Here is a 26,019-nt window from a genome sequence, read left to right as displayed (position 1 = left end):
ATATGTATATAAATATAGATTAGTTTTAGTGTGACACGTCAAACATTTGAGCAAATATTCTGAAATTTCAGGATTACGATGTATAGTGATTGCTGTTTGGTTAATATTTTTGTTAAGCCACTGCTTGTTGTATTACTAATGACATCAGTTGTAGTTGCAATTCTATAAGTGGATCTATGGCTGTTGATTTAAAAGCATGAGATTTACCAGTGGATGGGAGTCCAACGAAAATGCTGAACAAATTTAAGTTTAAATGATAGCCGTTTCTTATTTTTATACTTGCGCCTGATTTCGATATATCCGATGTTTGTCCCGAGACTATCAGCATTCAATTTAATGTAGCTTAAAATTTCTGGCGTTAACACTTTACTATAATCCATTTCATATATCATGAAACGTTTACCCAACGCACTCCATGTTTTATCAGCTTGCTGATTTATCACTCGCTTTATTGATGCCATAACGTCATGCAATGCCAAAAAAGTTCAGCAATAAATCCGTTGACAGTTGCGAAGATGCGGTTTTTATAGGATTTTTTTGTGGAAGACATTAAATTGCTTAGACGTGAAATATTGGGATAAAGATCAACTACGTCAACAGTGCATAAAAGGAAATCAGCAGTTTTTTAAAAAAATCATTAGTATCTTTAATATATGATCTAACTTTCTTAGAAAGGGGTTGCAAATAGTGGTCCAAAAATGAAGATATATTTTCTGTAAAAAAACCACAATTTGATATAACAGGCCTGCCAGGAACGTTTTGAAGTCGTTTGTGTATCTTAGGGAGAAGATAGAATCGTCCTGGCCTAGGGTTTTTAACCAAAAAATAATCCATTGTCTCCATATTTACATCACCCCTAAGTTTGACTGTTTGTAAACAACTCATCACAGTGTGAACAAGGGGGCTGATAACATCACCTTCAATTTCCTCATAAACCTCAGCATTATCAAGCTGCAGGACTGCTTCCCTAAGATAGTCCTCCCTATCCCAAACCACTACCGCAGAGCCTTTATCAGCCACCTTGATAACAATGGACCCGTCATTTCTTAGGGTTTTTATAGCTGCTCTTTCCTCCCTCGTAAGATTTGAGTATTTAATTTCTGTATCTAAGGCTAAGATCTCTTCTTCAAGTCTACTAAGGTACAGTTCAATGGAGACATCTTTTCCCTTTGGGTTAAATTTCGACTTAGGACGAAACAGATTGAAAACAGAGATCCCTTCCTCGTTCCTAAAATGCCATAATAAACGCAACCTGCGACCAAATACCTCTAATTCCTCTTTAAGACGTGCTCTATCAAAATGATGTGGGGTGGGAACGAATTTAAGACCCTTAGAAAGAAGAGAAATCTCAGCCTTTGACAATGTCATACTCCGATTCTTCGTGTCTCAACCGCCATGTTTGATTAAAATGCTTATTACAATCTTTCGCAAAAAAAATATCAGACAATATAACATCCTAATCAGAAGCCATCAGTTGATCAGATAAGTAAAAACCTACTTTAAAGTTTGACTTAAGTTTTTCTAGGGAAGAAAATGGGAATCCATTGTCGCAGATTATTCCAGCCATCGTTTCCCCAAACAAGGCGAAAAATAAAATCAGGTGCCTATCTCTGGAGAAGGTGGCCGGAATTACAGAGTCTTTCTTTAGAGAGGGGAACTTCCCATATTCGCGAGCGATAATCCGCGTTCTGATCAAAACTTTCGCGACGGATTTAAAGTGTTATATAAAGCGACTTGTTCAAAGGAAAATTGATGTTAAATGGGTAACACATAAAAAATCTTTCCTAAAAGTAACACGTATCACAGATCAATATACTTGATTATATAAATGTATAAATGTATAATTAGTGACGGAACCGCGTGCGTTGAAGAAATCGAACGACAGGTAAATCTGAAAACCAAAAGTTTAGTCTACTCACGTAGCATGAGCTAACAATTTTACAAAAACACTTAGATTATGCTGCAAAATAAAAAAAAAATACGAAATTCACTCAGGTTCAACGCAGAAAAAGTAATAGTCGACATTTATTAAATGTAATATAAAGACAGTCAGCATTTAAAGTCATTAGGAAATTCAGTAGGTGATTTATTTATCTTTGAAAATGGAGAGGTCAACAAATTACGTTAACTGCAGCGAGTTTCGGATAAAATTGTTGAGAAAATCACTACTTTTAAGTTTCTTCGATTTCGGAATGCATTGAAAGCCATTGAAAAATTTCGCATTCGTGTCAATGATGTAGTTCAAAACAAAACTCCATGCAAATAATAACTAGGACCAAGTTACTAGTTCTACTACAAAAGTTAACGTTTACAATTGCACATAGCTAAAAAAAATATAAACAGTTTCGTGGAAGCAAAGAATCTCTGTTTAAAATCAATGGTAACTAGTAATCTTTGACGTGTGCAGAAAAAGTTATTTATATCATCACAGTTCCTGCTCGACTGTACAAACTCGATGTTATGTTTCGAATAAATTTTCTAAACCCTCTCTCAACTGGCATTTTACCCTTCTTTCTGGGATGAATTGATTTCATAGGTACCATTCTAATGGATTGATCGTCGTAAGAACGAACATAAAAGATCAGGTTTTTTAAATCTTTCACCACAACCCATTGAGTATAACCATACAAACCAACAGCAGGCGGGGGATTAACAAGAGCCACTCCTAAAAGCAAAAATTCCCAAAAGGAATTATTTTCTGATGCTGACGTTCTAAGACAATGTTTGTCACTTTTTAATTAATAGAAAAGGTGATTCTTACCTTTGGGAATATCCACAGCATTTAGAACGTGAAATGCTAACTTAGCTGCACCTTCGCCGTCATCCTTGGTGTTGGCGAAGTGTATCATTGCCGCCGTCCGTACAAATCTTGACGGTGGAGTAAAATCCCCGGGTACACCAAGCAAACCATTACCAACATCTGTTCCACTTATTGTCACCTTTCCTAACTTTAAGTTTGGTTTGGAAAATCTCGATAAATGAACGTAGTTCTTCATATTCAACAAGTGAAACTGATAAGGAGGAGAGTTGGTGGCCACCTGCAAAATATTTTTATGGATTCTTCGCCCTTCATTAAGATATTCCAGCACATAGGCTTCTCCAGTGGAGTCAATAATACTGTAGTATAGATCCAACTTTATTCCTTGAAGCGGCGGACTAAATACCCTTGGGAATGAATCGTTTTTTATGGCTTTCCATACTTCTCTCGCAGAGCTATATGTTCCTAGAATAAAAATCGTAACAACACATATATTAACAGCACTAACAACAACAACAACAAAACTAAACATAATTATAACATACCAAGAATATATCCGACCAACTCCACATTTGAAACTAAAGAAGTACATTTGTTAACGTTGACATCATCATATTTTGTGTAACCATTTAGTAACATCGATGAAACAGATAAACCTAAAGTAACAATAATATTAATGATAATCCAGCTGTGGAACTTTTATAAAGTACTCTTATGAATGACTTAACGGGGACATAAATTCAATATCACATTCATCACCACATAAGTTTGTTCATTATTCACCCTGAACATGTCGTAAACTTTTAATAATTTTACAGCAACAAGGTAATAAGCACAAATTTCTGCAAAATAAATGAAATAGCATATTAGGTACCTGCACTGTTCATTCCGTCAACAAATACAGGTGAACCCATTCCATCCACATACAAGATATCGTGTTTATTTTTCCACGTGAACTTGGTAGCTTGCGCGCAAATGGCTGGCATCATACTGCTTTTATGTGTATCCTTGGGTTCTACAACGATGTTAGAATGGAGATCTAATGGAAACTCCATGCTTCTTCCAACAACTACGCTACCATCTTTAGCTCTGACAAAGAATTCTGTGCATGGTTTCACATTGTGCAGATAAAGAAAGATAAATGCAGTAAGAGCAACGATAATCTGAAAAAGATACAGAGGAAGATTGGTTTATATCATAGGTAAAATAGTTTTGTTTAGCGAAGAGTATTTCGAAAGCAAACATCCTTCTAAACAATACTTTACCAATGTTTAACTTAATATGTCAGTTTAATTCAACTTTAGTAGTATACATATAGTGTGGAAAACTACACTGACAATTCATGTGATTTTAGATGGGCCACTAGTAGTTTTTGCCATGATAAACATTCCACATTTACCACCTATGTTTCATCTCTATGGCATTCTTAATTAATTAAGAAGCATTGCCAAAATTTTCTCGTACTTTCTTATCGGAAAAAGGAGACCAATATACTGTTTGTATGTTGATACCGCACATCGCAAAATAATAATTTGATTATAACTCGATTATAATTTATAACTCGATTATAATTTATAACTCGATTATAATTTTAAAATAGTCAAAATGCGTTTTTCAAAGGCTTAACCAAAATAAACTGCTTGGAGTGTAAAATGAAAAAAAAACCTCACCATTTTCAGTGTGCGTCTTTCTTGTTGTTCTCTTCAAAGAAGTCTGCCCAGAATATTTTGTTACATTTATTTATATGCTTTCCATATTTTTTTTTCTAATGTCTGCGTATATAGTAGCCCTGCCCCAAGGAGGTGTCTTTGGATGGCACGATCTCAAGGTCAATCAACTTTGCAACAAAATTACAAAATTTAACGAATACCCTAAATTCAAAAAATTTCTGATGTTGAAATTTTAAAATAACATTCATAACCTAGTATGAGCTTTAAAAAAGTTAAGAGTTGTCTATTTTAATATACAAAACTTTGAAAACTTTCAATTTATGAAAGATGTTAAATTTACATAACCACATAACACGTGACAAACATCAGCAGGAAACAAAGAGCACAAAGAAAATCTCCCACAAAATTTCATTTTGAAGATATTTCTACATTTTAGGCGGGGACGGCATTTTCTCTTATGTTTTAGAAGGACGGTTCGAATTGATGGGATTGTTTAGTCGCCGCCACAGTGACGTCATGTGTTTTGTTGATATTTATTAAAATTGTCGCGAGGTCACATCGAAGTATATTCGCTAGTACTTTCTAAAAATTTAGATTATACATGGCGAGCTTTGCTGTTTGTGTATAAGACATAAACAAAATTACATTATTTAACACTCACTCAACAGTTTTTAAAAGGTCAATAAACGTCTGTTTTACAAGGTTTTAATTATGTCGCATTTATGTTTAAAAATGAGGCACGGCACAAAAACTTTAAGCGTGAAGATTTTAAACCAAAGTTATTTTTAAAGTTGATCCATGTTTGACTTACCTCATCGGTAAAAAAAATTGATGAAAAATTAAAAAAAGTGGGCTCAGTGACTAAGGTTTTGTAATGACCGCATTTTTACCACCAACCATTTCTACTTAGTTTAAGGTAGTTAAACACATCCCCTTCAAATTTGAAGGGGGTGCAAAAAACTTTGCTATTATTTTTTTTTTCTGTGGGAGAACAACATATGAGGATCGAAGAATAAACTATTTAAGGGACTAAATTTGAAAGAGATGTGGCTCAAATTCACATTTTCACTATGCAGATTCTAAGGTTTGCCTAGCAATCGGTTGTATGTTGCGATTCTTAGGGCGTTTTTACCACATTTCCTCGTGTTTTTCTGCTGATGTTTTTGATAATGGAATGATAAATAAGTAAATTGGCTTTGTTTCCCGCCTTATACTCAAAAGGTCAGGTTTTAAAGCCAGTTGTAAATAAAAACAAACTCTTGGCTAGCTAACTTTAGGATTGTTCTTGTTGTGTTTGTTTGCTATTTTTGCTATTTTTGGGGTTGTTTTAAGGAAATACAGTTGCATGATACAAGTTAATGTAAGTTATTTCAGGATATTTAAATAAAAATGAAAACAGCAGTCAGAAATAGAAGATATAGGAAGAAAAGGAAGTCTTGTTTCCAGAAGTTTTAAAACTAAAAATGGTTGCCAGAATACAAATCTTAAGGATACAGTTTTTATAGTTTTATTTGTTCAAGGTGGTAATGCATTTGTTTTTGACTCTCCCTCACAACAGCAGTTAATACTAGTAACAGAGGACCAACAAGCTCTAGTCAGCAGGTCATCCCTATGAGTCAGCCTAGTCCAAGAAAAACATATAAACAACCTCGTAAAATGAGCAAGGAGATAAATCAAATAAAAACATTCTCATTCTAAGTGGTGCGGCTGCTGTTCATTTTTTTGCTGTGTCAGTGCTACAGACATTATTAACATTGCTGTTTGGGATGATGCATGATTTCGCTTTTCCTTTTTTTGATGCATTAAAATCAAAAAGAGGAAAAAATAGGAGAAATAGGTTGCACATTCGCAGTTTCCATTGTTAGTTGAAGTTCTTATATATAACAGAGAATTTATTAAATTTTATTTATTAAATTTATTAAATTTATTTTCTTTTATTGATTTTTCCAACAATTAGCCACCAAAAAGTGTCTCTATGTTGATAACATTTTGTGAAAGTACCTAATATTCTTACCGATTAAATCCTTTAACCGAACATTTTTTTGCAGATTTTGTAGTATAATGTTTTTATGCAAAATGAAAATCAACGAATACAAGCGTCAAACCGCTTGTCCAGTATAGCTATATCAGTTTAAAAAATCGTATTTCGCAAATGCAGTATTCACTTTAATTAACAGACACTCCAAAAGGCGGACACCTTTAATTAACGGACAGATTTCATTACACCGACCGAATTCCCGTCAAAATTTCATAGAAAACTGACGGACTGAAAAGTGGAAAGGCAATCAGTGGACATTCTAATTAACAGACATATTTGTATACATTGTTTTTATTGTATTGTTTTTGAAAATTTTCTTTGTAAATTAGCGGACATCTGCAGAAAATAATGCAACTGTTTTTAATTTTTTTTCTGTAGAAAAAATATTCGTTTCGAACACAAAGAAATTTAACCTTTGGTCACTTCTTCTGCGCCATATTAAAATGTTTGTTGGTATAAACATATTTCTGATTTTATCCGATTTTGATGTCATTACGTAGCCTAGGGATGCACTAGTTATATGAAAGAGTCGAGTGATAAACACCCGTTTATGTTTCCAGCGATATAATTTCGGGTAAGGCAACAAATTTAACGTCAAAACTCATAATCTTACCGACTTTATTGATATATATTTGTTGGTATATACGAAAATCACCGAGTTAAAATTACTTTGATATTTGCCACCTGGGAGCTCTTAATCCAGATGGCGATCGGATTTACATGCGATTAGCTTGTTTAACCTTGTTTGTTTTATTATAGTAACACTCTTATAACTGCAAATCAGGTGAAAAGAGACATTTTAAAATACTAATATGATATGAGTGTTTTGAGATAAAGTTGTTTTTAAAGTGCGAGGTAAGCTTAAGCTAATCTAAACCGCATGAAAATGTTTAACTGTGCACATTAAGTATCTTGTAACTATTTTTCCTCTTAAAAAATTCAAAATTAATAATGTTTTCTTTTTTGTTTCTTTTTTTCTAAAGTAAAACAAACGTTTATGATTTCTTTACAAATATCTATTTTATCATTATGTTTTTTTCGATGAAAAATAGGTCAACAAATATGTTTTTACTCTCAAGAAGCTTGTGTGGCTGACCTTATTCTTATTTGTTTTTCTCTGAAAAAATTCTGAAAAAGAATTCTGAATATATCAACTTTCCAAAAGGCGGATACTCCTAAAGTTTTTATAACAGTAAACATAACACAGTTACATCTGATATTTTTATGTTAAGAAAAATTAAGACGAATTTTGACGTTTTATATATAAAAACCTCACAAGGGGTCTGATATTCGAATGTATGAAAAGTAAAGTCTTCAAAGTATGTTGTAACAAGTTTACATATTAAAAAATTCGCCTAAAAGAGATAATTATTGTTAACCCTATTCGTGACTTTTCCTACTTTTTACTAAAAAATGTTTTTACATGTTTTAAAAGCTTTAAGTGACTTCTTAGTTTATATTGTTATATTATTTTGTGTTATTATTGTTACTAAATTCATCGCATTCAAAATCGTTAATAAAATTCAAAGTTAGTGCTTTATTTTCTATATGTCACCGAATTTGAGACGTCATCACCAAAAATGCTGACGTTATCAAACTTTTTTTCACGAAATTGCTTATTAATACCTGGACAACACTTGTTGTAAGTTTCAAGACCAACGGACAACAACTGTAAAAATTACAAAGGGGGGGGAGGGTCGAATAAGCCCCCCCCCCCACCATTGAGGAGCCCCTAAAAAGCCCAGCAGGAATAAGGTTAACGTATACTTTAATAAAAACATTTTAAAATGTTCTTTTGGAATTATGTGTGTTTTTAAATGTGGCAATTATCTTATTACAAAAAAATCCCTAAAAATAGGAAATACTGTTCGGAAATAATTGCTTATTATTAATTCTGGATTCAAGTTATTTTATTCTTAAGCTAAGATATTCTTAATCTCTGGCCTACGCACCTACAAAAGTTGAGATCATATTTAATACCATTAAATTTGTCCAAATTCTTTTGTATTTTTTCATCCAGATGAAATCCTAAACACTGTTCATCAACTACATTTTACTCACGTGCACAAATTGATGGTTCGTGTACTTTTGTTGTGTTTCGTTGTGACTAAAAATCGCACGAACTATTACTATTGATATTGGCTACTAACTCGACGACGAATATTCACTCGTTACTCATACTTCAGGTGTAGCCAATCTGCGTTAAGATATATCAAAACCCATTTGGAACAATGTGACCGAAAAATGGGTTAACTAAAATAATCCTTTCTGTCAGATCTTAAAATAAGATGTGTCACATTCTTTAACAATGTGGAAACAATCCTACTAATAAGTGTTAAGACAAATTTTTTCTGTATCAAAATTTATCAGCGTCATCTAAAGAAAATGGCTGTCAGTGTTTCGAAAAAATAATGGTGTTGGGTTGACATTACGAAATAAAGATTTTGTACTTAATGCAACTACAAATCAATTAATTAAAAATTTTGAAAGTTTTTAATTTTCTTCAAACTTTTTTTCCATAATATTTAAAGAAATATATTCTGGTGGTAGATGCTTGATAAAAAGCAAGAACGTTTTTTCACATTTTCAACTTTCAACTGTGTTTAATTTTAGTTTTTATTGTTTAAATTTAGAAACGTCGATTGTGTAAAGGTTTGTGGACATTAGTTATCAATTTTTCCATTTTTATGTCCGTACTAACTTATTTAGTAATTGCCACTTGCTGCATTTGGCAGATTCGCAAGTCAACAAGTAATTATCTTTGATCACCTATAGACGAAGTGCTCATCACTTGAAAATCGTGTTGTGAAACATGCAAGGTGTACAAACTGTGAAAAACAGCAACACAATGTCAACATCCAGCGCAACCTATTTACGTCATCTCCTTAACAGCTTATAAAAAGAATTTAAGTTTGTCTCGATAGTGGTTTTTTGAGTAGTTAAAAGAGACCTCGTAAGTCTGTAACCTTTCGCCGCCACACTAAAGGACGTATTACACAGCCAATTTAAAATTTAGGCTAAGTAGGTGTAATATATTTTACTAGGTATATATCGGATGCCGTGAGTTTCGGCTCGCTCTCTAAACACGATCCAAGATGGTGTCACAGCATCTGATATCAGACTTTATGTTTATATGTGATTAGCTCCTTTTATCAGAAGAATACTTTTTATCTGATGATAGATAACTACTACAAATTGGCGACGAGGATTCCAAGAACTCATGGAGAGGTATATTTCATAATTACAAAGCAATCTCGCGTGAAACAAGACGTGTGAATTTTCGAATCAAAACAACAAATTTTGTTGACTCTTACTGTGCGAAAGGAAACTTTGCTAGGCTGTCCTTTGTAATTTCAAGCGATAGTTATACTTGTGCGCGCGCTCTGAGCATTTCTGTGCAGCTAGCATGTCCGTTTTGCAACTTCCAGCCATACCACCCTTTGACCCAAATGGAGAACCGACTTCAGTTGGTCAACGATGGACGAAATGGCAGACCAGTCTTAAATACTACATACTAGCAAGTGGAGTTAGGGATGATGAAAGAAAGAGGGCAATTTTACTCCACATGATTGGACCTAAATGCCAGGAAATATTTGAAACTTTCTCTGATCCTGGAACAACATTTGAAGAAGCCCTCCATAAATTTGATGAACATTTTTCAGTCAAAAAGAACATACCTTTCGAAAGGCATAAATTTCACCAAGCCTCACAACAAGTAGGGGAAAGTACGGATCAATTCATTACCCGTCTACGACAACTTTCCTTATATTGTGAATATGGATCAGAAACTGACAATGAAATCCGAGACATGGTCATAGCAAAAACATCGAATATTAAATTCCGCAAACGTTTACTTATGGAAACTGATTTGAATCTCCAGAAAACACAGGACCTTGGACGACTTTTTGAATCTGCAGAACACCAAAACAAAGAAATAGCTAATGGTAAACAAACACAACATGACACTGAAGAAGAAAGCTCTGAACAAATCAACAAACTACATGGGCGTAGACCACCTCATCGTAGCCATAGGAAACACAATGCACCACCACATCGGAACAACCCAACCAAATCATTCAACAAACCAGAATGTGGTCGCTGTGGTATGAAGAACCACAAAAGTCATGAATGTCGGAGATCAAGAGATAAAACATGTAACAAATGTGGTATTAAAGGACATTTTGCAAAAATGTGCCGCACCAAAAATAAACAGCAAGTTCATCAAACCAACCATGAAAACTCTGATGACGAAGATGAGGATATCTACCTATACAAGATGAACACTACGAAGTCAAATAACTTCCCCGTTCTAGTAAACAATAGCGAAATGACTGCTATCATTGATTCTGGAAGCACAACAAATATCATCGATTTTCGAACCTATAAACGCTTATTCAGCAACATCCAGCTTCAGAAATCCAATGCCCGAATCTACCCATACAATGCTACTAAGAAGCTCCCAATCACTGGTACCTTCAAAGCTACAGTTGCAGCAAATCACCATAAAATACTAGCAAAATTCTACGTAATACCTGGTCAAGGAGGCAATTTACTTGGTCACAAAACAGCTGAGCAGCTAGATCTATTACGAATTGGACCAGCTACAACACCCATCAACCATAGAACATTCCAGTTAGGTAGCAGAAGTCTGTCAAAAGGCATACCAGTATCAACAGAACAAGTCCTCAACAAAAACAACAAGGTATTCAAAGGAATGGGAAAACTTAACAACTTCAAACAGAAACTCCATATTGATCCAGATGTCACCCCCATCCAGCAACCAACTAGGAGACTGCCGTTTCACACCAGAAAGAAAGTTGAAGCAGAGCTCGATAGACTGCTGAAATTAGATATCATTGAGCCAGTTAATGGACCAACTTCGTGGGTTTTACCAATTGTCGCAGTACCTAAGAAAAATGGCAAAATTAGATTGTGTGTGGACATGCGCAGAGCAAACACTGCCATTATCAGAGAGAAGCATCCTATTCCAAAACTGGAAGAAATCCTACCATTATTAAATGGAGCCACTGTCTTCTCAAAAATTGACCTGCGAGAAGGCTACCATCAAATTGAGTTAGCCGAAGAAAGCAGAAACATTACTGCCTTCATTACCCATAAAGGAATTTTCAGATACAAGCGTCTCATATATGGTATTTCAAGTGCCTTTGAACATTTTCAGAAAAATATTGAAATGGTAATTGCTGATTGTGAAGGGGCAAAGAACATCTCTGATGATATTTTTATCTGGGGAAAAACACAAGCTGAGCATGACCGCAATCTCGATAAGGTTCTTCGTAATCTTTCTGAGAATGGCCTGCGTGTCAACCCAGAAAAATGTGAGTTTAGCAAGAATAAAATTTTATTTAGTGGATATACTCTCACAACAGATGGCATATCTCCAGACCCTTCCAAAGTCACTGCAGTCAACAAATTCAAAACACCAACAACATCGACAGAAGTCAGATCCTTTCTTGGTCTAGTAAATTATTGCAGTCAGTTCATCAAAGACTACAGTACATTATCAGCTCCACTGAGGAAACTCACCAAGAAAAATACACCATTCATATGGACAGATCTTGAACAGAAATCATTTGATTTACTCAAAGAAAAACTTTGCACTTCTGAAACTATGGCATTTTACAATCCTGAGGCGGAAACAGACATAATTGTTGATGCAAGTCCGTATGGTCTTGGTGCCATACTTACACAGAAACAGAAAGATGGAAACTTCAAGCCGGTAGCATATGGAAGTAGAGCATTAACACCTGTTGAACAGAGATACTCACAAACAGAACGAGAAGCTCTCGCAGTTGCCTTTGGCTGCACACACTTTCACTTTTTCATATATGACCGTGACTTCGATATCACCACTGATCACAAGAGTCTTTTGCACGTAATGTCACCAACTTCCACATCTCCACCACCGAGGATCCAGAGATGGCTTCTTCGCATACAAGGGTATAACTACAAATTAAAATACATTTCTGGTGCCAAAAATGCTGCTGACATACTATCAAGAGACCCTGTTTGTACAGACAGTGAAGGAGAAACTGACGACTCAATTGAATCCTTTATCAACTTTACAGCAGCAGAAGCAGTACCTAAAAGCTGCAATATCGAAGAGATACAAGATGAAACTGCAAAAGACATCATTCTTCAAAAAGTCACCAAAGCCATTAACTCGAAGGCCTGGCCAAAAGATTCTGCTTTGAATCCATACAGACATGCAAAGCATGAGTTATCCTCTGTGAATAACATTTTACTCAAAGGACAACGAATTGTCATCCCAAGCACTCTACAACAGAAAATGTTGCAGATAGCACATGCTACGCATCAAGGAACAACCAAAACTAAACTACTATTACGTGAAAAAGTTTGGTGGCCGCTGATGAACAAACAAATCGAAGATCTAACACTTACCTGTCATGCCTGCCAAGTAACTGCACCCTCCACCACTAGGCATGAACCGTCACAACCAACAGAAATTCCCAAACAACCTTGGAATACTATTGCAATGGACATTCAAGGCCCTTATCCCTCTGGTGACAACCTGTTAGTTTTGATTGATTACAGATCCAGATACCCAATAGTTTCTTCTATCAAGAACACTGGTGTGCAAAACATAATAAATGTTATGAAGCGAACCTTTAGTATTTTTGGTTATCCAAAAACAATTGTAACTGACAACGGTTCACAATTCACGTCCTTCAAATTCAGCCGATACCTTCAACAACATGGTATAAAACACCGGCGTACAACTCCATACTGGCCACAAGCTAATGGTGAGGTTGAGAGATTTAACCGCACATTGAAGCGACACAATCAAACTGCTGTCATCACTGGAAAGGATTGGCGTAAAACTCTTGACACATTCCTTTTGAGTTACCGAACCACACCTCATACCGTAACTAAAGTTCCACCTGCAACACTGATGTTCGGTAGACCGCTAACGAATGATCTTCCTGACGTTAGTCAACTTGTGAAAAGCAACAGTGAATTGGATATAGAAGTAAACAAGAATGATGAAAAGCACAAACAGAAATCCAAGGAAAACACCGACCAGAACCGCAAGGCAAAAACTGTCACTTTTGAAGTCGGACAAAAGGTATTGTTGAAAAATCTTACCGACAACAAAAACAAACTTTCACCGCCCTGGTTAAAGGAAGTCTTCACCATCATTAAAGTATACAAACGAAGCATCATGGTTCGAAACAAGGAAGGAAAAACGTTTCTACGAGCAAACGGACACGCGAAACTGTATAGATCTGCGAAGGGTAAGCAATCGAGTGTTTCTAACGCGCGAAACAGGGCAGACCCTTGTACCTGCTCAAGCAATGCGAATTTTGATGAGAACCAACAATCTAAACCGAATGATGGCCATAACAAAGAAGAAGATCTATACGAAAAGAAAAACCACAAGAACGGTGCAAAAACCTACCCGAAACGACAAAGAAAAACTACAGAGCGTTACGTCATCATCAATCCGAAGCGCAAGAAGAAGACTTAGAGAAAAAATAAGAACGATAACAAGATAATGATAACAAGAACGATAATGATAAACGATGTATATATATAGCAGACGAACGATACGATGTATATAGTAAAAGACCGATGTGTATAGCTGAAGAACAAAAACGTTTTATGTACGTGCAGAGGAACTGAGTTGAAAAGCAAATATGTGAACATGTTATAAAACAAACAATCAAGAAATCAACAACAATAACTTCGAGAAAAAGAGGGATTGTAATATATTTTACTAGGTATATATCGGATGCCGTGAGTTTCGGCTCGCTCTCTAAACACGATCCAAGATGGTGTCACAGCATCTGATATCAGACTTTATGTTTATATGTGATTAGCTCCTTTTATCAGAAGAATACTTTTTATCTGATGATAGATAACTACTACAGTAGGTTCAAAGTACGTCCGTGGAAAGAGTTAGCCCTATGTTCCACCTCCTCCATAACTGTCAATAGACTTTTTCGAATTAAAGTTTACCAATTATATTTATAAGTCTTGGCCAAGCCTTTGGCAGGTATGGGACATGTAAGTATGTAATAGATAAATAAGATTTGTCCAGATTTAAGATTTATCCAGTGGACATACGCAGTGGACATAGTCAAACTAAGATGTCTGTTGGATGTCTAGTTTCATTGCCTACTGGACGTCGCAAAATTTAGTCCTACAGACAGCGAATTTCGACGGCGACTTCTGAGGGTGTTTTTGTAACTTCCCTGTCAGATGGTGCTGCTGGCTCACAGGTAATACTATCGAACTTACAAAAAGAAATGCTTTGTAGTAGGACATTCCAGCTCTGTAATATATAATAAACAAACTAAAGTACAGTTGACTCCCTCTAATTCAAATCTCTATAATTCGAATATTTCTATAATTCGAACAAGTGCTCAGTCACCGTCAACTTTCCTTAAGAAACTTTTAATAAAAACTTTCTACAATTCAAATTTCTCTAATTCGAAACTTTCTATAATTCGAACAGTTTTTCAGTTAGGGTTCAGAAAATTACTTGGTGATGCAACTCGTATTGTTGAAAGAAATCGTCTCTCCAATGTGAAGCAATCAAATATTCAACAGTTTTTTTTGTGTAAACTATGAAAACTTGCCGGGGGACCCGTCGTCGCACGCCGGGGTAAGCCACAAGTAAAAGTGTTACCCAGCATTTAAAAATCCTGTGGCGCAATTAAAAAGAACCGTAAACACATTCCACACATTCAGGTGGAACTCTCTAGTACAAGTATACATATGTCGGTGAAAATTCGAAAACGAATGTTACTCCGGGCAGCGCGCTTAGTACAGGTAAACAATGCCGCGCATTCATTACAATACCTTTTGTCCAAAAAAACTTTATCGCAACTTCGGTTTAACAGAAACACAGAAAACAGCCCGTCGTTAACACTGGACTGAGCGCTTAGCACAGGTAAACCGTGTCGCACATGTTTATGCTTAATACCCTTTAAGCACAGTTTACAACCCGTTGTTACCCCGTCATAGCAAAAAAAAAGATAGTCAACATAATTTTATTTTGCAGAATAAGGTGCAGTAAACGTTAACAAATTAATCATGGCACAGGAAACACTCTGTTGAATTGCCGGGGTAGGCCACAAGTAACTGTATTACCCGGCGTTGAACACCAGAATGAGCTATTAATCGTCAACTGTACCACACATTCAGGTAAAGCGCTTTAGTACATGTATATGGTATGTAGTAAATCGAGTAAAGTGCACACAATTCATGTTATTTCCGGTATAATAATTCTTTCAAAAATTCCACGTTTTAAGCTAAAATACAAACACAGATTGCAATTCGTTTTTACCCCGTCATAGCAAAAACCGCTGACCAACCTTTTTTATTTTTTGAAGAATGTTTCCGGTAAAAGTTCAAAAGAAATGTTACTCCAAGCTGAGTGCTTAGTACATGTGACACATCCATATAGGTATAATAGCCTTTTCCAAAAAAAACGTTATTGCAACTTCTGTAAAACAGAAAAACAGCCCGTTGCTAACACTGGACTGAGCAGTTAGTACAGGTAAACAGTGACGCAGATGAGTATAGGCGTAACACCATTTTTAAAAAAACTTAATCGCGATTTCGGTTAAAAAAATTCAGGAAACTGCCTGTCGTTATCCTGTTCAGTTAAAAAAAATACTCAGCAATTTTATTTAGCAGCATAAGTTTTCATAACAGTAATAAAAGTGGTAGCTGCCTAACTGCATTTATTTAGCATAAGAACTGTGTTGCAGCCAAACAGTGCATTTGGCTACTTTGGCTTTTATCCAGAGGTACCTAAGATGCTAGCTAGCTAGCTAGACACAACTTCAACTTAAAAATAAATAATATTGGCTATGATAAAAAGCTGTTATACCAAACTGAATAGTAATAACTAAGGGTAGCTAGCTAGCTGGCTGTAGAATGATAAGCTTCATTCCTAGCCAAATATCTTAAAATAGTGCGTTTAAGATTTTTACATGGCTAAAAACGTGACAATATATTTATCTGAACATGTAAAAACATATAGGTAACAAATATTACAAAATCAAAAGCTTTCAGATGACAAAAAAGGTCAAACAGACCTACAAACGTAGCACTGACCACGACCACTTTCAAAACCAAAATGGTCTTCTTCATCATGTTCCTTCTTTGGCATCTCCAGGCCGCGAAAATCTTAGATTGGTTTTTTAAAGAATAAGGCGTTTTGGTATACTACGTGCGAGCGGTCAAAACAAAGTAAGTAAAACTGTCAGTAAAAATGTCCTATTTGTTTTCTGTAGCTCCTGAGCGGAAGCGGCGATTGAGATCACGGTGGTAATTATTATTAAAAATGGCGTATTTAAATAATGCATTCATTTTAATCACTTAACTTATTTTTTTAATTAAGGTTAGTAAATTGAAATAATTAAATTATTTAAAAAGATAAATTAATATCTTGAATATATTTTAATCAATAATAAGATTTTCGTTTAAACAGCCACCTGGATTTTAAAAATCGCGGAAAGATCAAGGGGATATCGGTAGCCATTTTGCGTGACAGACAGACGGAATACGGCTATTATTAATTAGAGACTAGTCGTTAACCTGTGGAAAAATCCACGGGGTCGCCCGTCCTTTATATATTGCATTTCGTGTTTTCGTAACAAAAAGACAAAACGACGCACGGCCAGACAGACGGAATACGGCTATTATTAGAGGGATAAAAGATTGAATGAAACTTAAATTATGTTTTCTTGATTTTGAAATAAGGTAATTTCTCTCTGTGATTTGAATTTTCACTCTCTGAAGCTGAAAGTTTAAATTACAAAGACTTTCTATAATTCGAACAAAAAAATTTCCCCCGTGGGAATTCGAAGTAGGGAGAGTCAACTGTATCTATTTAAAGTGTAAGATCTTCACTTTCTTGGATAGTCAGGGAGTTGAGAGCCAAAAATTGTATTTTGAGGGGACAAATCAAAAGCCACACTAGAATGATTGTCAACACTTATGAACACTAAATATATTTAGTGGTCCTTCTAATTTTACTTGTTATATTGTTTTGATTATATACAAATATTCCGCATATTCACAAATGACTCGCTACCATTCATAAAGGAAGATTATCTTTTGATCATTTCTTTTTGAATTAAGCGTGATTTGTCAATGCAGTGGCGTATGATATCGTCCTCTTTAGTTCTTTTTCAAATTTGATAACATGCTTCGGAAAAAAATTGACAGCGTATCTAGAAAATGGAAAATGATTGTTTTCAAACTTTAAAATAAAAATATATATTTATTAAAAGCAAAGGACGTGTGCTGTATTTTTTTCACAAGTTGCTGAGACCTGTGTTATACGGTTAATAGGTTCAAAATATAAAGATGAACATCCATTTTAACCTGAAAATGACATATGAAATATATCTACTCTTGCAGATAGAACATAGATTTAAGTCGTCCATGCAATTTCCTAATTTTTAAATACAGTGAAATCTCTCTATAGAGGACACCATTGAGACTCAACAAAAGTCCCGATGGTGTCCGTTATAAAAAGTTTACACAAGACATCAATTATAGCTTTTTATGAACCCTAACTCTTACAATCAGGGGCGGATCTAGGATTTTTTTCTAGCTGGGCAAAGTTTGATAGATTCTTTGGCGAAGTAAGTTCAAGGGTTGTGTTACAGTGGAATCCCTCTAAAGCGGACACCATATGTGCAAAAAAAAGTGTCCGCTTTAGAGGGATGTCCGCTTTATAGGAAGTTGACCAAAAAATTAGTTTTAGACCTAATTTTGACCAAAAAAGCTTTTTTTGTAGTACTGGCGGGTATCATGGGGTGACTTGCAACACTAGGGTAGACGGCAACATCAATAGATTTAGCTTATCGAGCAAAGAACCCAAGTTGGCTGTGTAAAGTAAGTTTAGCAGCTCAAATTTGTCGGTGTTGCAACCAACCTTGAAGTGTTGCTAAGGTTATAAACTAAGAAACCAAGTTATATTACGAAGATATATTTCATTTATCTTATAGGTCTTTCAATACACGTTTTTCTCCCTATTTGAAATAATCTTTGATTGAGGATTGTTTTCTATTTTGAAGCTGAAGTTCCTCAATCTTTTTCGTAATGGTTGACAACATTTCTTGGCATGTATCATCAAAAATAGTAGATCGCTTAATTTTATCAAGCATAGTGATTAGCTCGGTGAAACCAAGCATTTCTTCTTCAACCACGTCTTCACTCTCATCATCATCCTCGGAAATCTCTTCGACCTGACATGCCATCTCTGGATTTTCAATTGCGTTAATGCTAGCTTCTCGGATTTGATGTCGCCAATTTATTTCTAATTCGTTAATTCTTGGCTCCGAAGCTGGAACATCGGCGTCAAAATCGATGTGTTCTGCAGCAGACATATCTTCAGTTAATTCCTTCACCAGAGCTTCAAATTCCAAGTCATCTTCTTGATCTTCCATCAATTCACTTTCTCCTTGAACTACGCCAAATTTCTCGAAACAATTTTTGATGGTCAAGTTGGTTACTTTTTTCCACGCATCTTGAACCCATTGAATAGCCATAAGTATGTCTACGCTCTTGATAATTTCAGTTGCAGATTTATTCTCCTGGATCCTTGCAAGCACGTATTTGACCAGTCTTTTTCTGTACTTCACCTTGAAGTTTTGGATGATCCCCGCATCGAGTGGTTGAAGCCTTGAAGTTGTGTTCTTCGGTAAGAAAATGATTTTGATTTGTGAAAACTGGCCTATCATTGACTCCGGATGACAGGTGGCGTTGTCCAGAAAAAGAATAACTTTTCTGTCCTCAAATAAAAGTTTTCTGTTAAAACGTGCCAGTACAGTTTCCATTACTTGAGATGTCATCCAAGATTTAGGATTTGAAAAGTAGTGAACGTTAGCTGGACGCGATGGATCTTTCAATTTTTTAAAACAACGCGGGACTTTACTCTTCCAGATAACAACAGGCTGGTCGATCTTTTCCCCAGCTGCATTTACAAAAAAAGCGACAGTTAATCTAAGCTTTGACTTTTTCCCACCTTTTGCTTGTTTTCCTTTTTCCACTAACCCTTTGGCCGGTAGAGCTTTAAAAAAACAGCCAGACTCGTCCATGTTCCAAATATTTTCTAGTGAATAACCTTCAACCAATTCTTTGATCCTCTCCATCCAGGAAGTAACCGTTTCTGTAGAAACGTCACCAGCTTCACCAACAATACGACGTTCTTTGACGGAATATGTTGTTTTCCAACGATCCAACCAACCGTCAGAGGCGGAGAAATTATCAAAATCGCTGTTCTGAAGTTTTTCCTTAATTTCCAACGCCTCCTCTTTAAGCATTACACCATTAGGGTAGATGTTAGAAGCGCAACATCTTTTGTACCATTCGAATAAGATCTCATTTATCTTGTGATACTTGCCATGGCGGTTACGTTTTTTTGTTTTCTCACGAAAAATTTCATGTTGTTCACGAATTTTCTTTTCGTCTCTTAAAATATTTGCTGCGGCTGTCTTTCCAATCTTGTAAATGTCTGCTAGTTTTCTACATCCAAGTTCTGGATTTTTTTTGGCGAAATCCAAAAACTTGATCTTATCATCTAATGATAAAGTTTTCTTCGCTAGTTTATCAGCAAGCTGCTGCTTCGACATTGCCATGTTGAATGTGCATTAGAAATTCAAAATTCGAAATTCTTTCCAGTTTAAAATTTTACGCTGCAATGTCTTCACGATTCGAATGCTATTTTAAAGTTAAAGAAGCTGAAGAGAACACAGATATGTCGAACGTTCAACTAAATGAGATGCTTCTCAAAAACATTGACCAACAGATTGAGATTATCCTTATAAAACAGAAAGAATATCGCTTCGACTCGTTTATCCGTGGATACCATGCTTACATGGACATATGGAGCCCAAAAGTCGGAGAAGAGAATTTTTGTTTAAAAGCGGAAGAAGATAACGAACATGACAAGTTTGCTGTAGCTGTTACAGATGACGATAAAGTAGTTGGGCACGTCCCTAAAAACCTTAGCAAACTATTCAACAAATTCATGTCGCTTCCTAACTGTACCATCGGATGTAAAGTGACTGGGAAGCGAGTGAACCGTGGTGCTGGCTACGGACTAGAAATTCCTGCCCAGTACCAATTAATTGGTGTTGAAAAGGCAGTTGAGTGGGCCGAGAAAAATATAAGGAAAGTGTTGGACTCGGTAAATAACAAAACTCAAAGATGTACTAAGTAAAATGGTTTAAATTTTAAGAAAAAGTGACATTTCATCTCGTTATTTTTCCATTGTCCGCTTTATAGGGAGTGTTTATAAGGGAAACTGTCATTTGGTGCAAAGATTTTTGTCCGCTTTATAGAGTGTCCGCTTTATAATCGTCCGCTTTATAGAGATTTTTTTATGAGAGTTTGACCTAAATTCTGCCGGTGCAAAAATTTTTGTCCGCTTTAGAGGGCTGTCCGCTTTATAGGGTGTCCGCTTTAGGGGGATTCCACTGTATTTTTAATTTCTCCATTACGTAGAAAGCCGTTGTTTATCAGTCTTCTGGAAACGTTTATTATTTAACTTCAATACATAATTTTCGGTTTTTATTTTTAGGATTTGTTAAATGTGTGATATTGCTTTTTATTATAACACATCTTCACCTTTGTGAAATTGTTTTAAGTTGAAGTGTATCATGGCTTAACATCCAGAGATATCGTAAAAACAATAAGTACTTATGTGAAAATATGAAAACTTTTGACAAAGCTTAACCCTATTCGATCTGGGGTATTTCGGACATATTATTACCGCGAGGTAATAGTATTTTTGAAAGACTTTTTTAAAAATAAATCAAACTTGATACACTCATAGTACGTCATAAAAGAAACACAATAGCAGCAAAAAATTTTGCTTATGTCAGTACTTTTTCTGTGATGTCATCGTAAGCTTTAAATTTGCTTAATTTACCACTGTCTGTCCAAAATTCAATTACTTATGATCTAAAGAGAATTAGACTATTATCAGGTAAAATCCGAAAAAATCAGGTAATCGGATTAATCACATGACCAAAATTGTCAGAAAGATTCCCCTGAATTAAAGAAAGTCTTGTAAGTCTCAAGTCCTATGGATAATTCTAACGAAAGTTATTATATTTTGCCGACTATAAGGATTTCATAGAGATATTTAGGGGTATTTTCGAGTAATAGCCAATATCTAAATCTCTGAGAGGTGTGGGACCGAAATATTTAGCACACAGGTGTCTAATAGATAAATATAAGGACTGAGTAGGTATCACAATCATGAAGCATTGCACAAGAGGCTCGGGGGGTGACAAAATCCGCCCCGAACCGAATAGGGTTAAGACTTGTGTAAGAACCACACTATCAAATGTGTACTAGGTTTGGTGTTTTTCTATTCAGTTTTTGTTCCTCCTTTTACTACTACTAATAATTATTTTCGTAATCTGCTCACTTTTTACGGCCTCCTCGCGCCACTTTTTTGTGATATAAAACTCTAAATGAAAGACGCAGTTTTGGAAGAAGCGATATGCTCATCATCAGCATTTAATTTCTCGGATTCTATATTACTAGCCAGGGGAGAAATGTGTTAGACCCTGCATTGCTTTAAATTTGCATTGGCTATACTCCAATCATGAATTCTGACCACACAATAACAATCTTTTTTTTATCCAATTTTTGATGCAAAACAGTGCGTTTTTGTTCTGGAAATTGCGTTTAGGTAATTACGTTAGCAAGGAAAATTTTCGAACGAAAAAAATTTTCGATTTTTTTTTATTCGAAAATTTTTCCGTCTAAAATTTGTGTCTGCTGAAAGTTGTTTTGTCCGAAAATTTTGTTTTTATTTAATTTTTACCAGTTTATAGAAATTTTTTATAAGGTAATCAAAAAATCAATAAAAACGTCAGTTTTTGAACTTATTATTTTCGTTATTTCCACATTTGTCTGAGGCTCTATCTATAAAGTTGGGTACTAAAGACCCTTTTTTAGATCTTGGTTGAATATGTGTAAAGTATAAAGGCTTCTAGCCTTCTTTTTGTGTCATTTCCCGTAATCATTACTTTTGAATTTTGGTTAAAATTCCTTCAAAAGACTTACATTTTTTGACTATATAAATCTTGTCCGAAAATTTTTTCGCTGAAAATAAAAAATTGTGTCCGAAAGTTTTTCTGTCGAAGTTTTGGTTTTGTTTACAAAAGAGAACAGCCTCGACGTTGTTTGATGTTGTTCTTACAGGTAGCTTAGCTCCCCTATACCTAGATTAAAGATTAAACTAGCATTTATTACTTAATACTCAGTAAAATAGGTCAAGTTTGAATATTAAACTTTTTTGCTATAGCTAGCTAGACTAAGTATGGAAAGGACAAGGCTAAGATTTTTAGCTGGGTTTAAAAGTCAAAACTTAAAAGGAAAATTACATCACATTTTTTAAAATTATATTACACATACTACAGAACACCTGCGGGAAAATTCATTGTTCATCAAGTTACCCCATAATGGGTAATATGGAAGATTTCTTCATATAAAACCTCAGAAACCTTTTCAAGTGGATTACTTTCACATTAACAAAAATTAAAAGTTTTTAAGATAAACTTTTGCGATTTTGTCATTTATTAGTTTTCAAATTTCTCGCTGGAAATTTTTAAGGTTTAAAACCCATGTCGCACAGTAACTTTTTCATACTTATCATAATGTCATATACATAAGCTATGCAACAACTTTTGCAGGAAAATAAAAACACATAAAGAGAAAAAGGTTGTTATTAAAATATTATAAATTAATTTCAAACCGATTAGTCCCTGCAGCCATTTTGGTGTCAGCGGTATGAAAAACTATGCTAAAACTATACTAAGTAAAAGTCCTATTACTTCAGAAAAAATTGAAATAATGACTTGAAACTTGAAACATGTTTTTAGACCAGTTTGATGAAATGAACCGAAAACTTTTTTTTGCTACTATCATAGTTTCTGAGTTCCTGAATTTAGCCATTTTTAGAGACGCCGATAAACTGTTTTTGACAGCATGTTCAAAAGTGATTCTCAGGATTCAAAATAATTCAAACAGATAAAATGTGTCCCAGGTTTAGGACCAAATACCTTATCCAGCTCAGAGAAAGTGGGAATGTTATGGGAGGTCCAAATAGCTAGCAGGTAGCAGCTATCTTTATTTAAAATGACAGAATGCCTTGAAAAATCTTTTGTGTAGCTAGCTACATAAAAATAATATATTTAGCTCTTTTACTTTACCACTTAATTATTTAATAACAAATGTGCCCCTGGAGTGCCGGCATGGTACTAGCTATAGGTAGCTTAAAATCACAAAATGAATATTATCCAGATGTGACCATCCCTCATCATCAGACATCAGAAAGGCGTTTCTGTTCTTTACTTCTCATTGTGGGGTACCTCAAATTCTTGCAAATCCTTTTTTTTTATTCGAAAATTTTTCCGTCTAAAATTTGTGTCTGCTGAAAGTTGTTTTGTCCGAAAATTTTGTTTTTATTTAATTTTTACCAGTTTATAGAAATTTTTTATAAGGTAATCAAAAAATCAATAAAAACGTCAGTTTTTGAACTTATTATTTTCGTTATTTCCACATTTGTCTGAGGCTCTATCTATAAAGTTGGGTACTAAAGACCCTTTTTTAGATCTTGGTTGAATATGTGTAAAGTATAAAGGCTTCTAGCCTTCTTTTTGTGTCATTTCCCGTAATCATTACTTTTGAATTTTGGTTAAAATTCCTTCAAAAGACTTACATTTTTTGACTATATAAATCTTGTCCGAAAATTTTTTCGCTGAAAATAAAAAATTGTGTCCGAAAGTTTTTCTGTCGAAGTTTTGGTTTTGTTTACAAAAGAGAACAGCCTCGACGTTGTTTGATGTTGTTCTTACAGGTAGCTTAGCTCCCCTATACCTAGATTAAAGATTAAACTAGCATTTATTACTTAATACTCAGTAAAATAGGTCAAGTTTGAATATTAAACTTTTTTGCTATAGCTAGCTAGACTAAGTATGGAAAGGACAAGGCTAAGATTTTTAGCTGGGTTTAAAAGTCAAAACTTAAAAGGAAAATTACATCACATTTTTTAAAATTATATTACACATACTACAGAACACCTGCGGGAAAATTCATTGTTCATCAAGTTACCCCATAATGGGTAATATGGAAGATTTCTTCATATAAAACCTCAGAAACCTTTTCAAGTGGATTACTTTCACATTAACAAAAATTAAAAGTTTTTAAGATAAACTTTTGCGATTTTGTCATTTATTAGTTTTCAAATTTCTCGCTGGAAATTTTTAAGGTTTAAAACCCATGTCGCACAGTAACTTTTTCATACTTATCATAATGTCATATACATAAGCTATGCAACAACTTTTGCAGGAAAATAAAAACACATAAAGAGAAAAAGGTTGTTATTAAAATATTATAAATTAATTTCAAACCGATTAGTCCCTGCAGCCATTTTGGTGTCAGCGGTATGAAAAACTATGCTAAAACTATACTAAGTAAAAGTCCTATTACTTCAGAAAAAATTGAAATAATGACTTGAAACTTGAAACATGTTTTTAGACCAGTTTGATGAAATGAACCGAAAACTTTTTTTTGCTACTATCATAGTTTCTGAGTTCCTGAATTTAGCCATTTTTAGAGACGCCGATAAACTGTTTTTGACAGCATGTTCAAAAGTGATTCTCAGGATTCAAAATAATTCAAACAGATAAAATGTGTCCCAGGTTTAGGACCAAATACCTTATCCAGCTCAGAGAAAGTGGGAATGTTATGGGAGGTCCAAATAGCTAGCAGGTAGCAGCTATCTTTATTTAAAATGACAGAATGCCTTGAAAAATCTTTTGTGTAGCTAGCTACATAAAAATAATATATTTAGCTCTTTTACTTTACCACTTAATTATTTAATAACAAATGTGCCCCTGGAGTGCCGGCATGGTACTAGCTATAGGTAGCTTAAAATCACAAAATGAATATTATCCAGATGTGACCATCCCTCATCATCAGACATCAGAAAGGCGTTTCTGTTCTTTACTTCTCATTGTGGGGTACCTCAAATTCTTGCAAATCCAATGAAAAAAATTACTTAAGACTTCCGTTTCTTTCCCTGGCACCACTCATGGCATTTCTTTGCATGTCTTCAGTTCTAAGCCACGATTCCTTAGCTTCCAACCGCGTCTTGTTCAGTTTCAGCGCTAGCCAATATGATGGACAACGTCGAGGAACCCTGGGTAATTTTAAAAAAATGTGGTTCTGCCTTATGATTTTCAGATTTTTGCTACTGATAACAGCATATTTTAGCCCTCGAGTGCCACACCTCCGTATATATAGGAGTTAATTATCTTTAATGTACGCAGGGGAACATTATCATATTTTTATGTGACACAGTTAAGTTAGGTCTATCTTTAATTTCAGATGCAATCCCTTTCACAAAATATTCACTAATTTACTAATTTACTTTTCCACACATAAACGATATAGCATGATATATGCTGCTTTGAAATTATGGTGATTAAATAACTGTACAAAAATGTAAATATGAAGGTCTCCAGGAA

General features: G+C 34.8%; 3 protein-coding genes across 3 annotated transcripts; 1 reads left to right on the top strand and 2 right to left on the bottom strand.

The window, feature by feature from the left end:
• Nucleotides 1-2,249: 2,249 nt before the first annotated feature.
• On the bottom strand, nucleotides 2,250-3,491 carry LOC130627092 (conjugated bile acid hydrolase-like). Its single transcript, XM_057441361.1, has 2 exons — nucleotides 3,304-3,491; nucleotides 2,250-3,223 (listed from the first exon to the last, which is right to left on the bottom strand). The coding sequence occupies exons 1-2, from the start codon at nucleotides 3,395-3,397 to the stop codon at nucleotides 2,739-2,741; spliced, it is 579 nt and encodes a 192-aa protein (XP_057297344.1). The 5' UTR covers nucleotides 3,398-3,491; the 3' UTR covers nucleotides 2,250-2,738.
• Nucleotides 3,492-9,872: 6,381 nt separating this feature from the next.
• On the top strand, nucleotides 9,873-13,973 carry LOC130629923 (uncharacterized protein K02A2.6-like). Its single transcript, XM_057443298.1, has one exon. The coding sequence runs from the start codon at nucleotides 9,873-9,875 to the stop codon at nucleotides 13,971-13,973; it is 4,101 nt and encodes a 1,366-aa protein (XP_057299281.1).
• Nucleotides 13,974-18,501: 4,528 nt separating this feature from the next.
• On the bottom strand, nucleotides 18,502-20,109 carry LOC130629922 (tigger transposable element-derived protein 6-like). Its single transcript, XM_057443297.1, has one exon. The coding sequence runs from the start codon at nucleotides 20,107-20,109 to the stop codon at nucleotides 18,502-18,504; it is 1,608 nt and encodes a 535-aa protein (XP_057299280.1).
• Nucleotides 20,110-26,019: the final 5,910 nt, after the last annotated feature.

The sequence above is a fragment of the Hydractinia symbiolongicarpus genome, chromosome 2 (genome assembly GCF_029227915.1).
Source record: "Hydractinia symbiolongicarpus strain clone_291-10 chromosome 2, HSymV2.1, whole genome shotgun sequence".
In the NCBI taxonomy this organism is placed as follows: Eukaryota; Metazoa; Cnidaria; class Hydrozoa; order Anthoathecata; family Hydractiniidae; genus Hydractinia; species Hydractinia symbiolongicarpus.
Note: the sequence above shows the minus strand (reverse complement) of the source record. Positions and strands in the feature narration are given on the sequence as shown.

Excerpts from the sequence above, each read along its gene's own strand:
- LOC130627092 (XM_057441361.1), bottom strand. The coding sequence starts at position 3,397 with ATGTTACTAAATGGTTACACAAAATATGATGATGTCAACGTTAACAAA. Across the intron at positions 3,224-3,303 it reads GTTGGTCGGATATATTCTTG|GAACATATAGCTCTGCGAGA; the intron begins GTATGTTATAAT and ends TTTTTATTCTAG.
- LOC130629923 (XM_057443298.1), top strand. The coding sequence starts at position 9,873 with ATGTCCGTTTTGCAACTTCCAGCCATACCACCCTTTGACCCAAATGGA.
- LOC130629922 (XM_057443297.1), bottom strand. The coding sequence starts at position 20,109 with ATGGCAATGTCGAAGCAGCAGCTTGCTGATAAACTAGCGAAGAAAACT.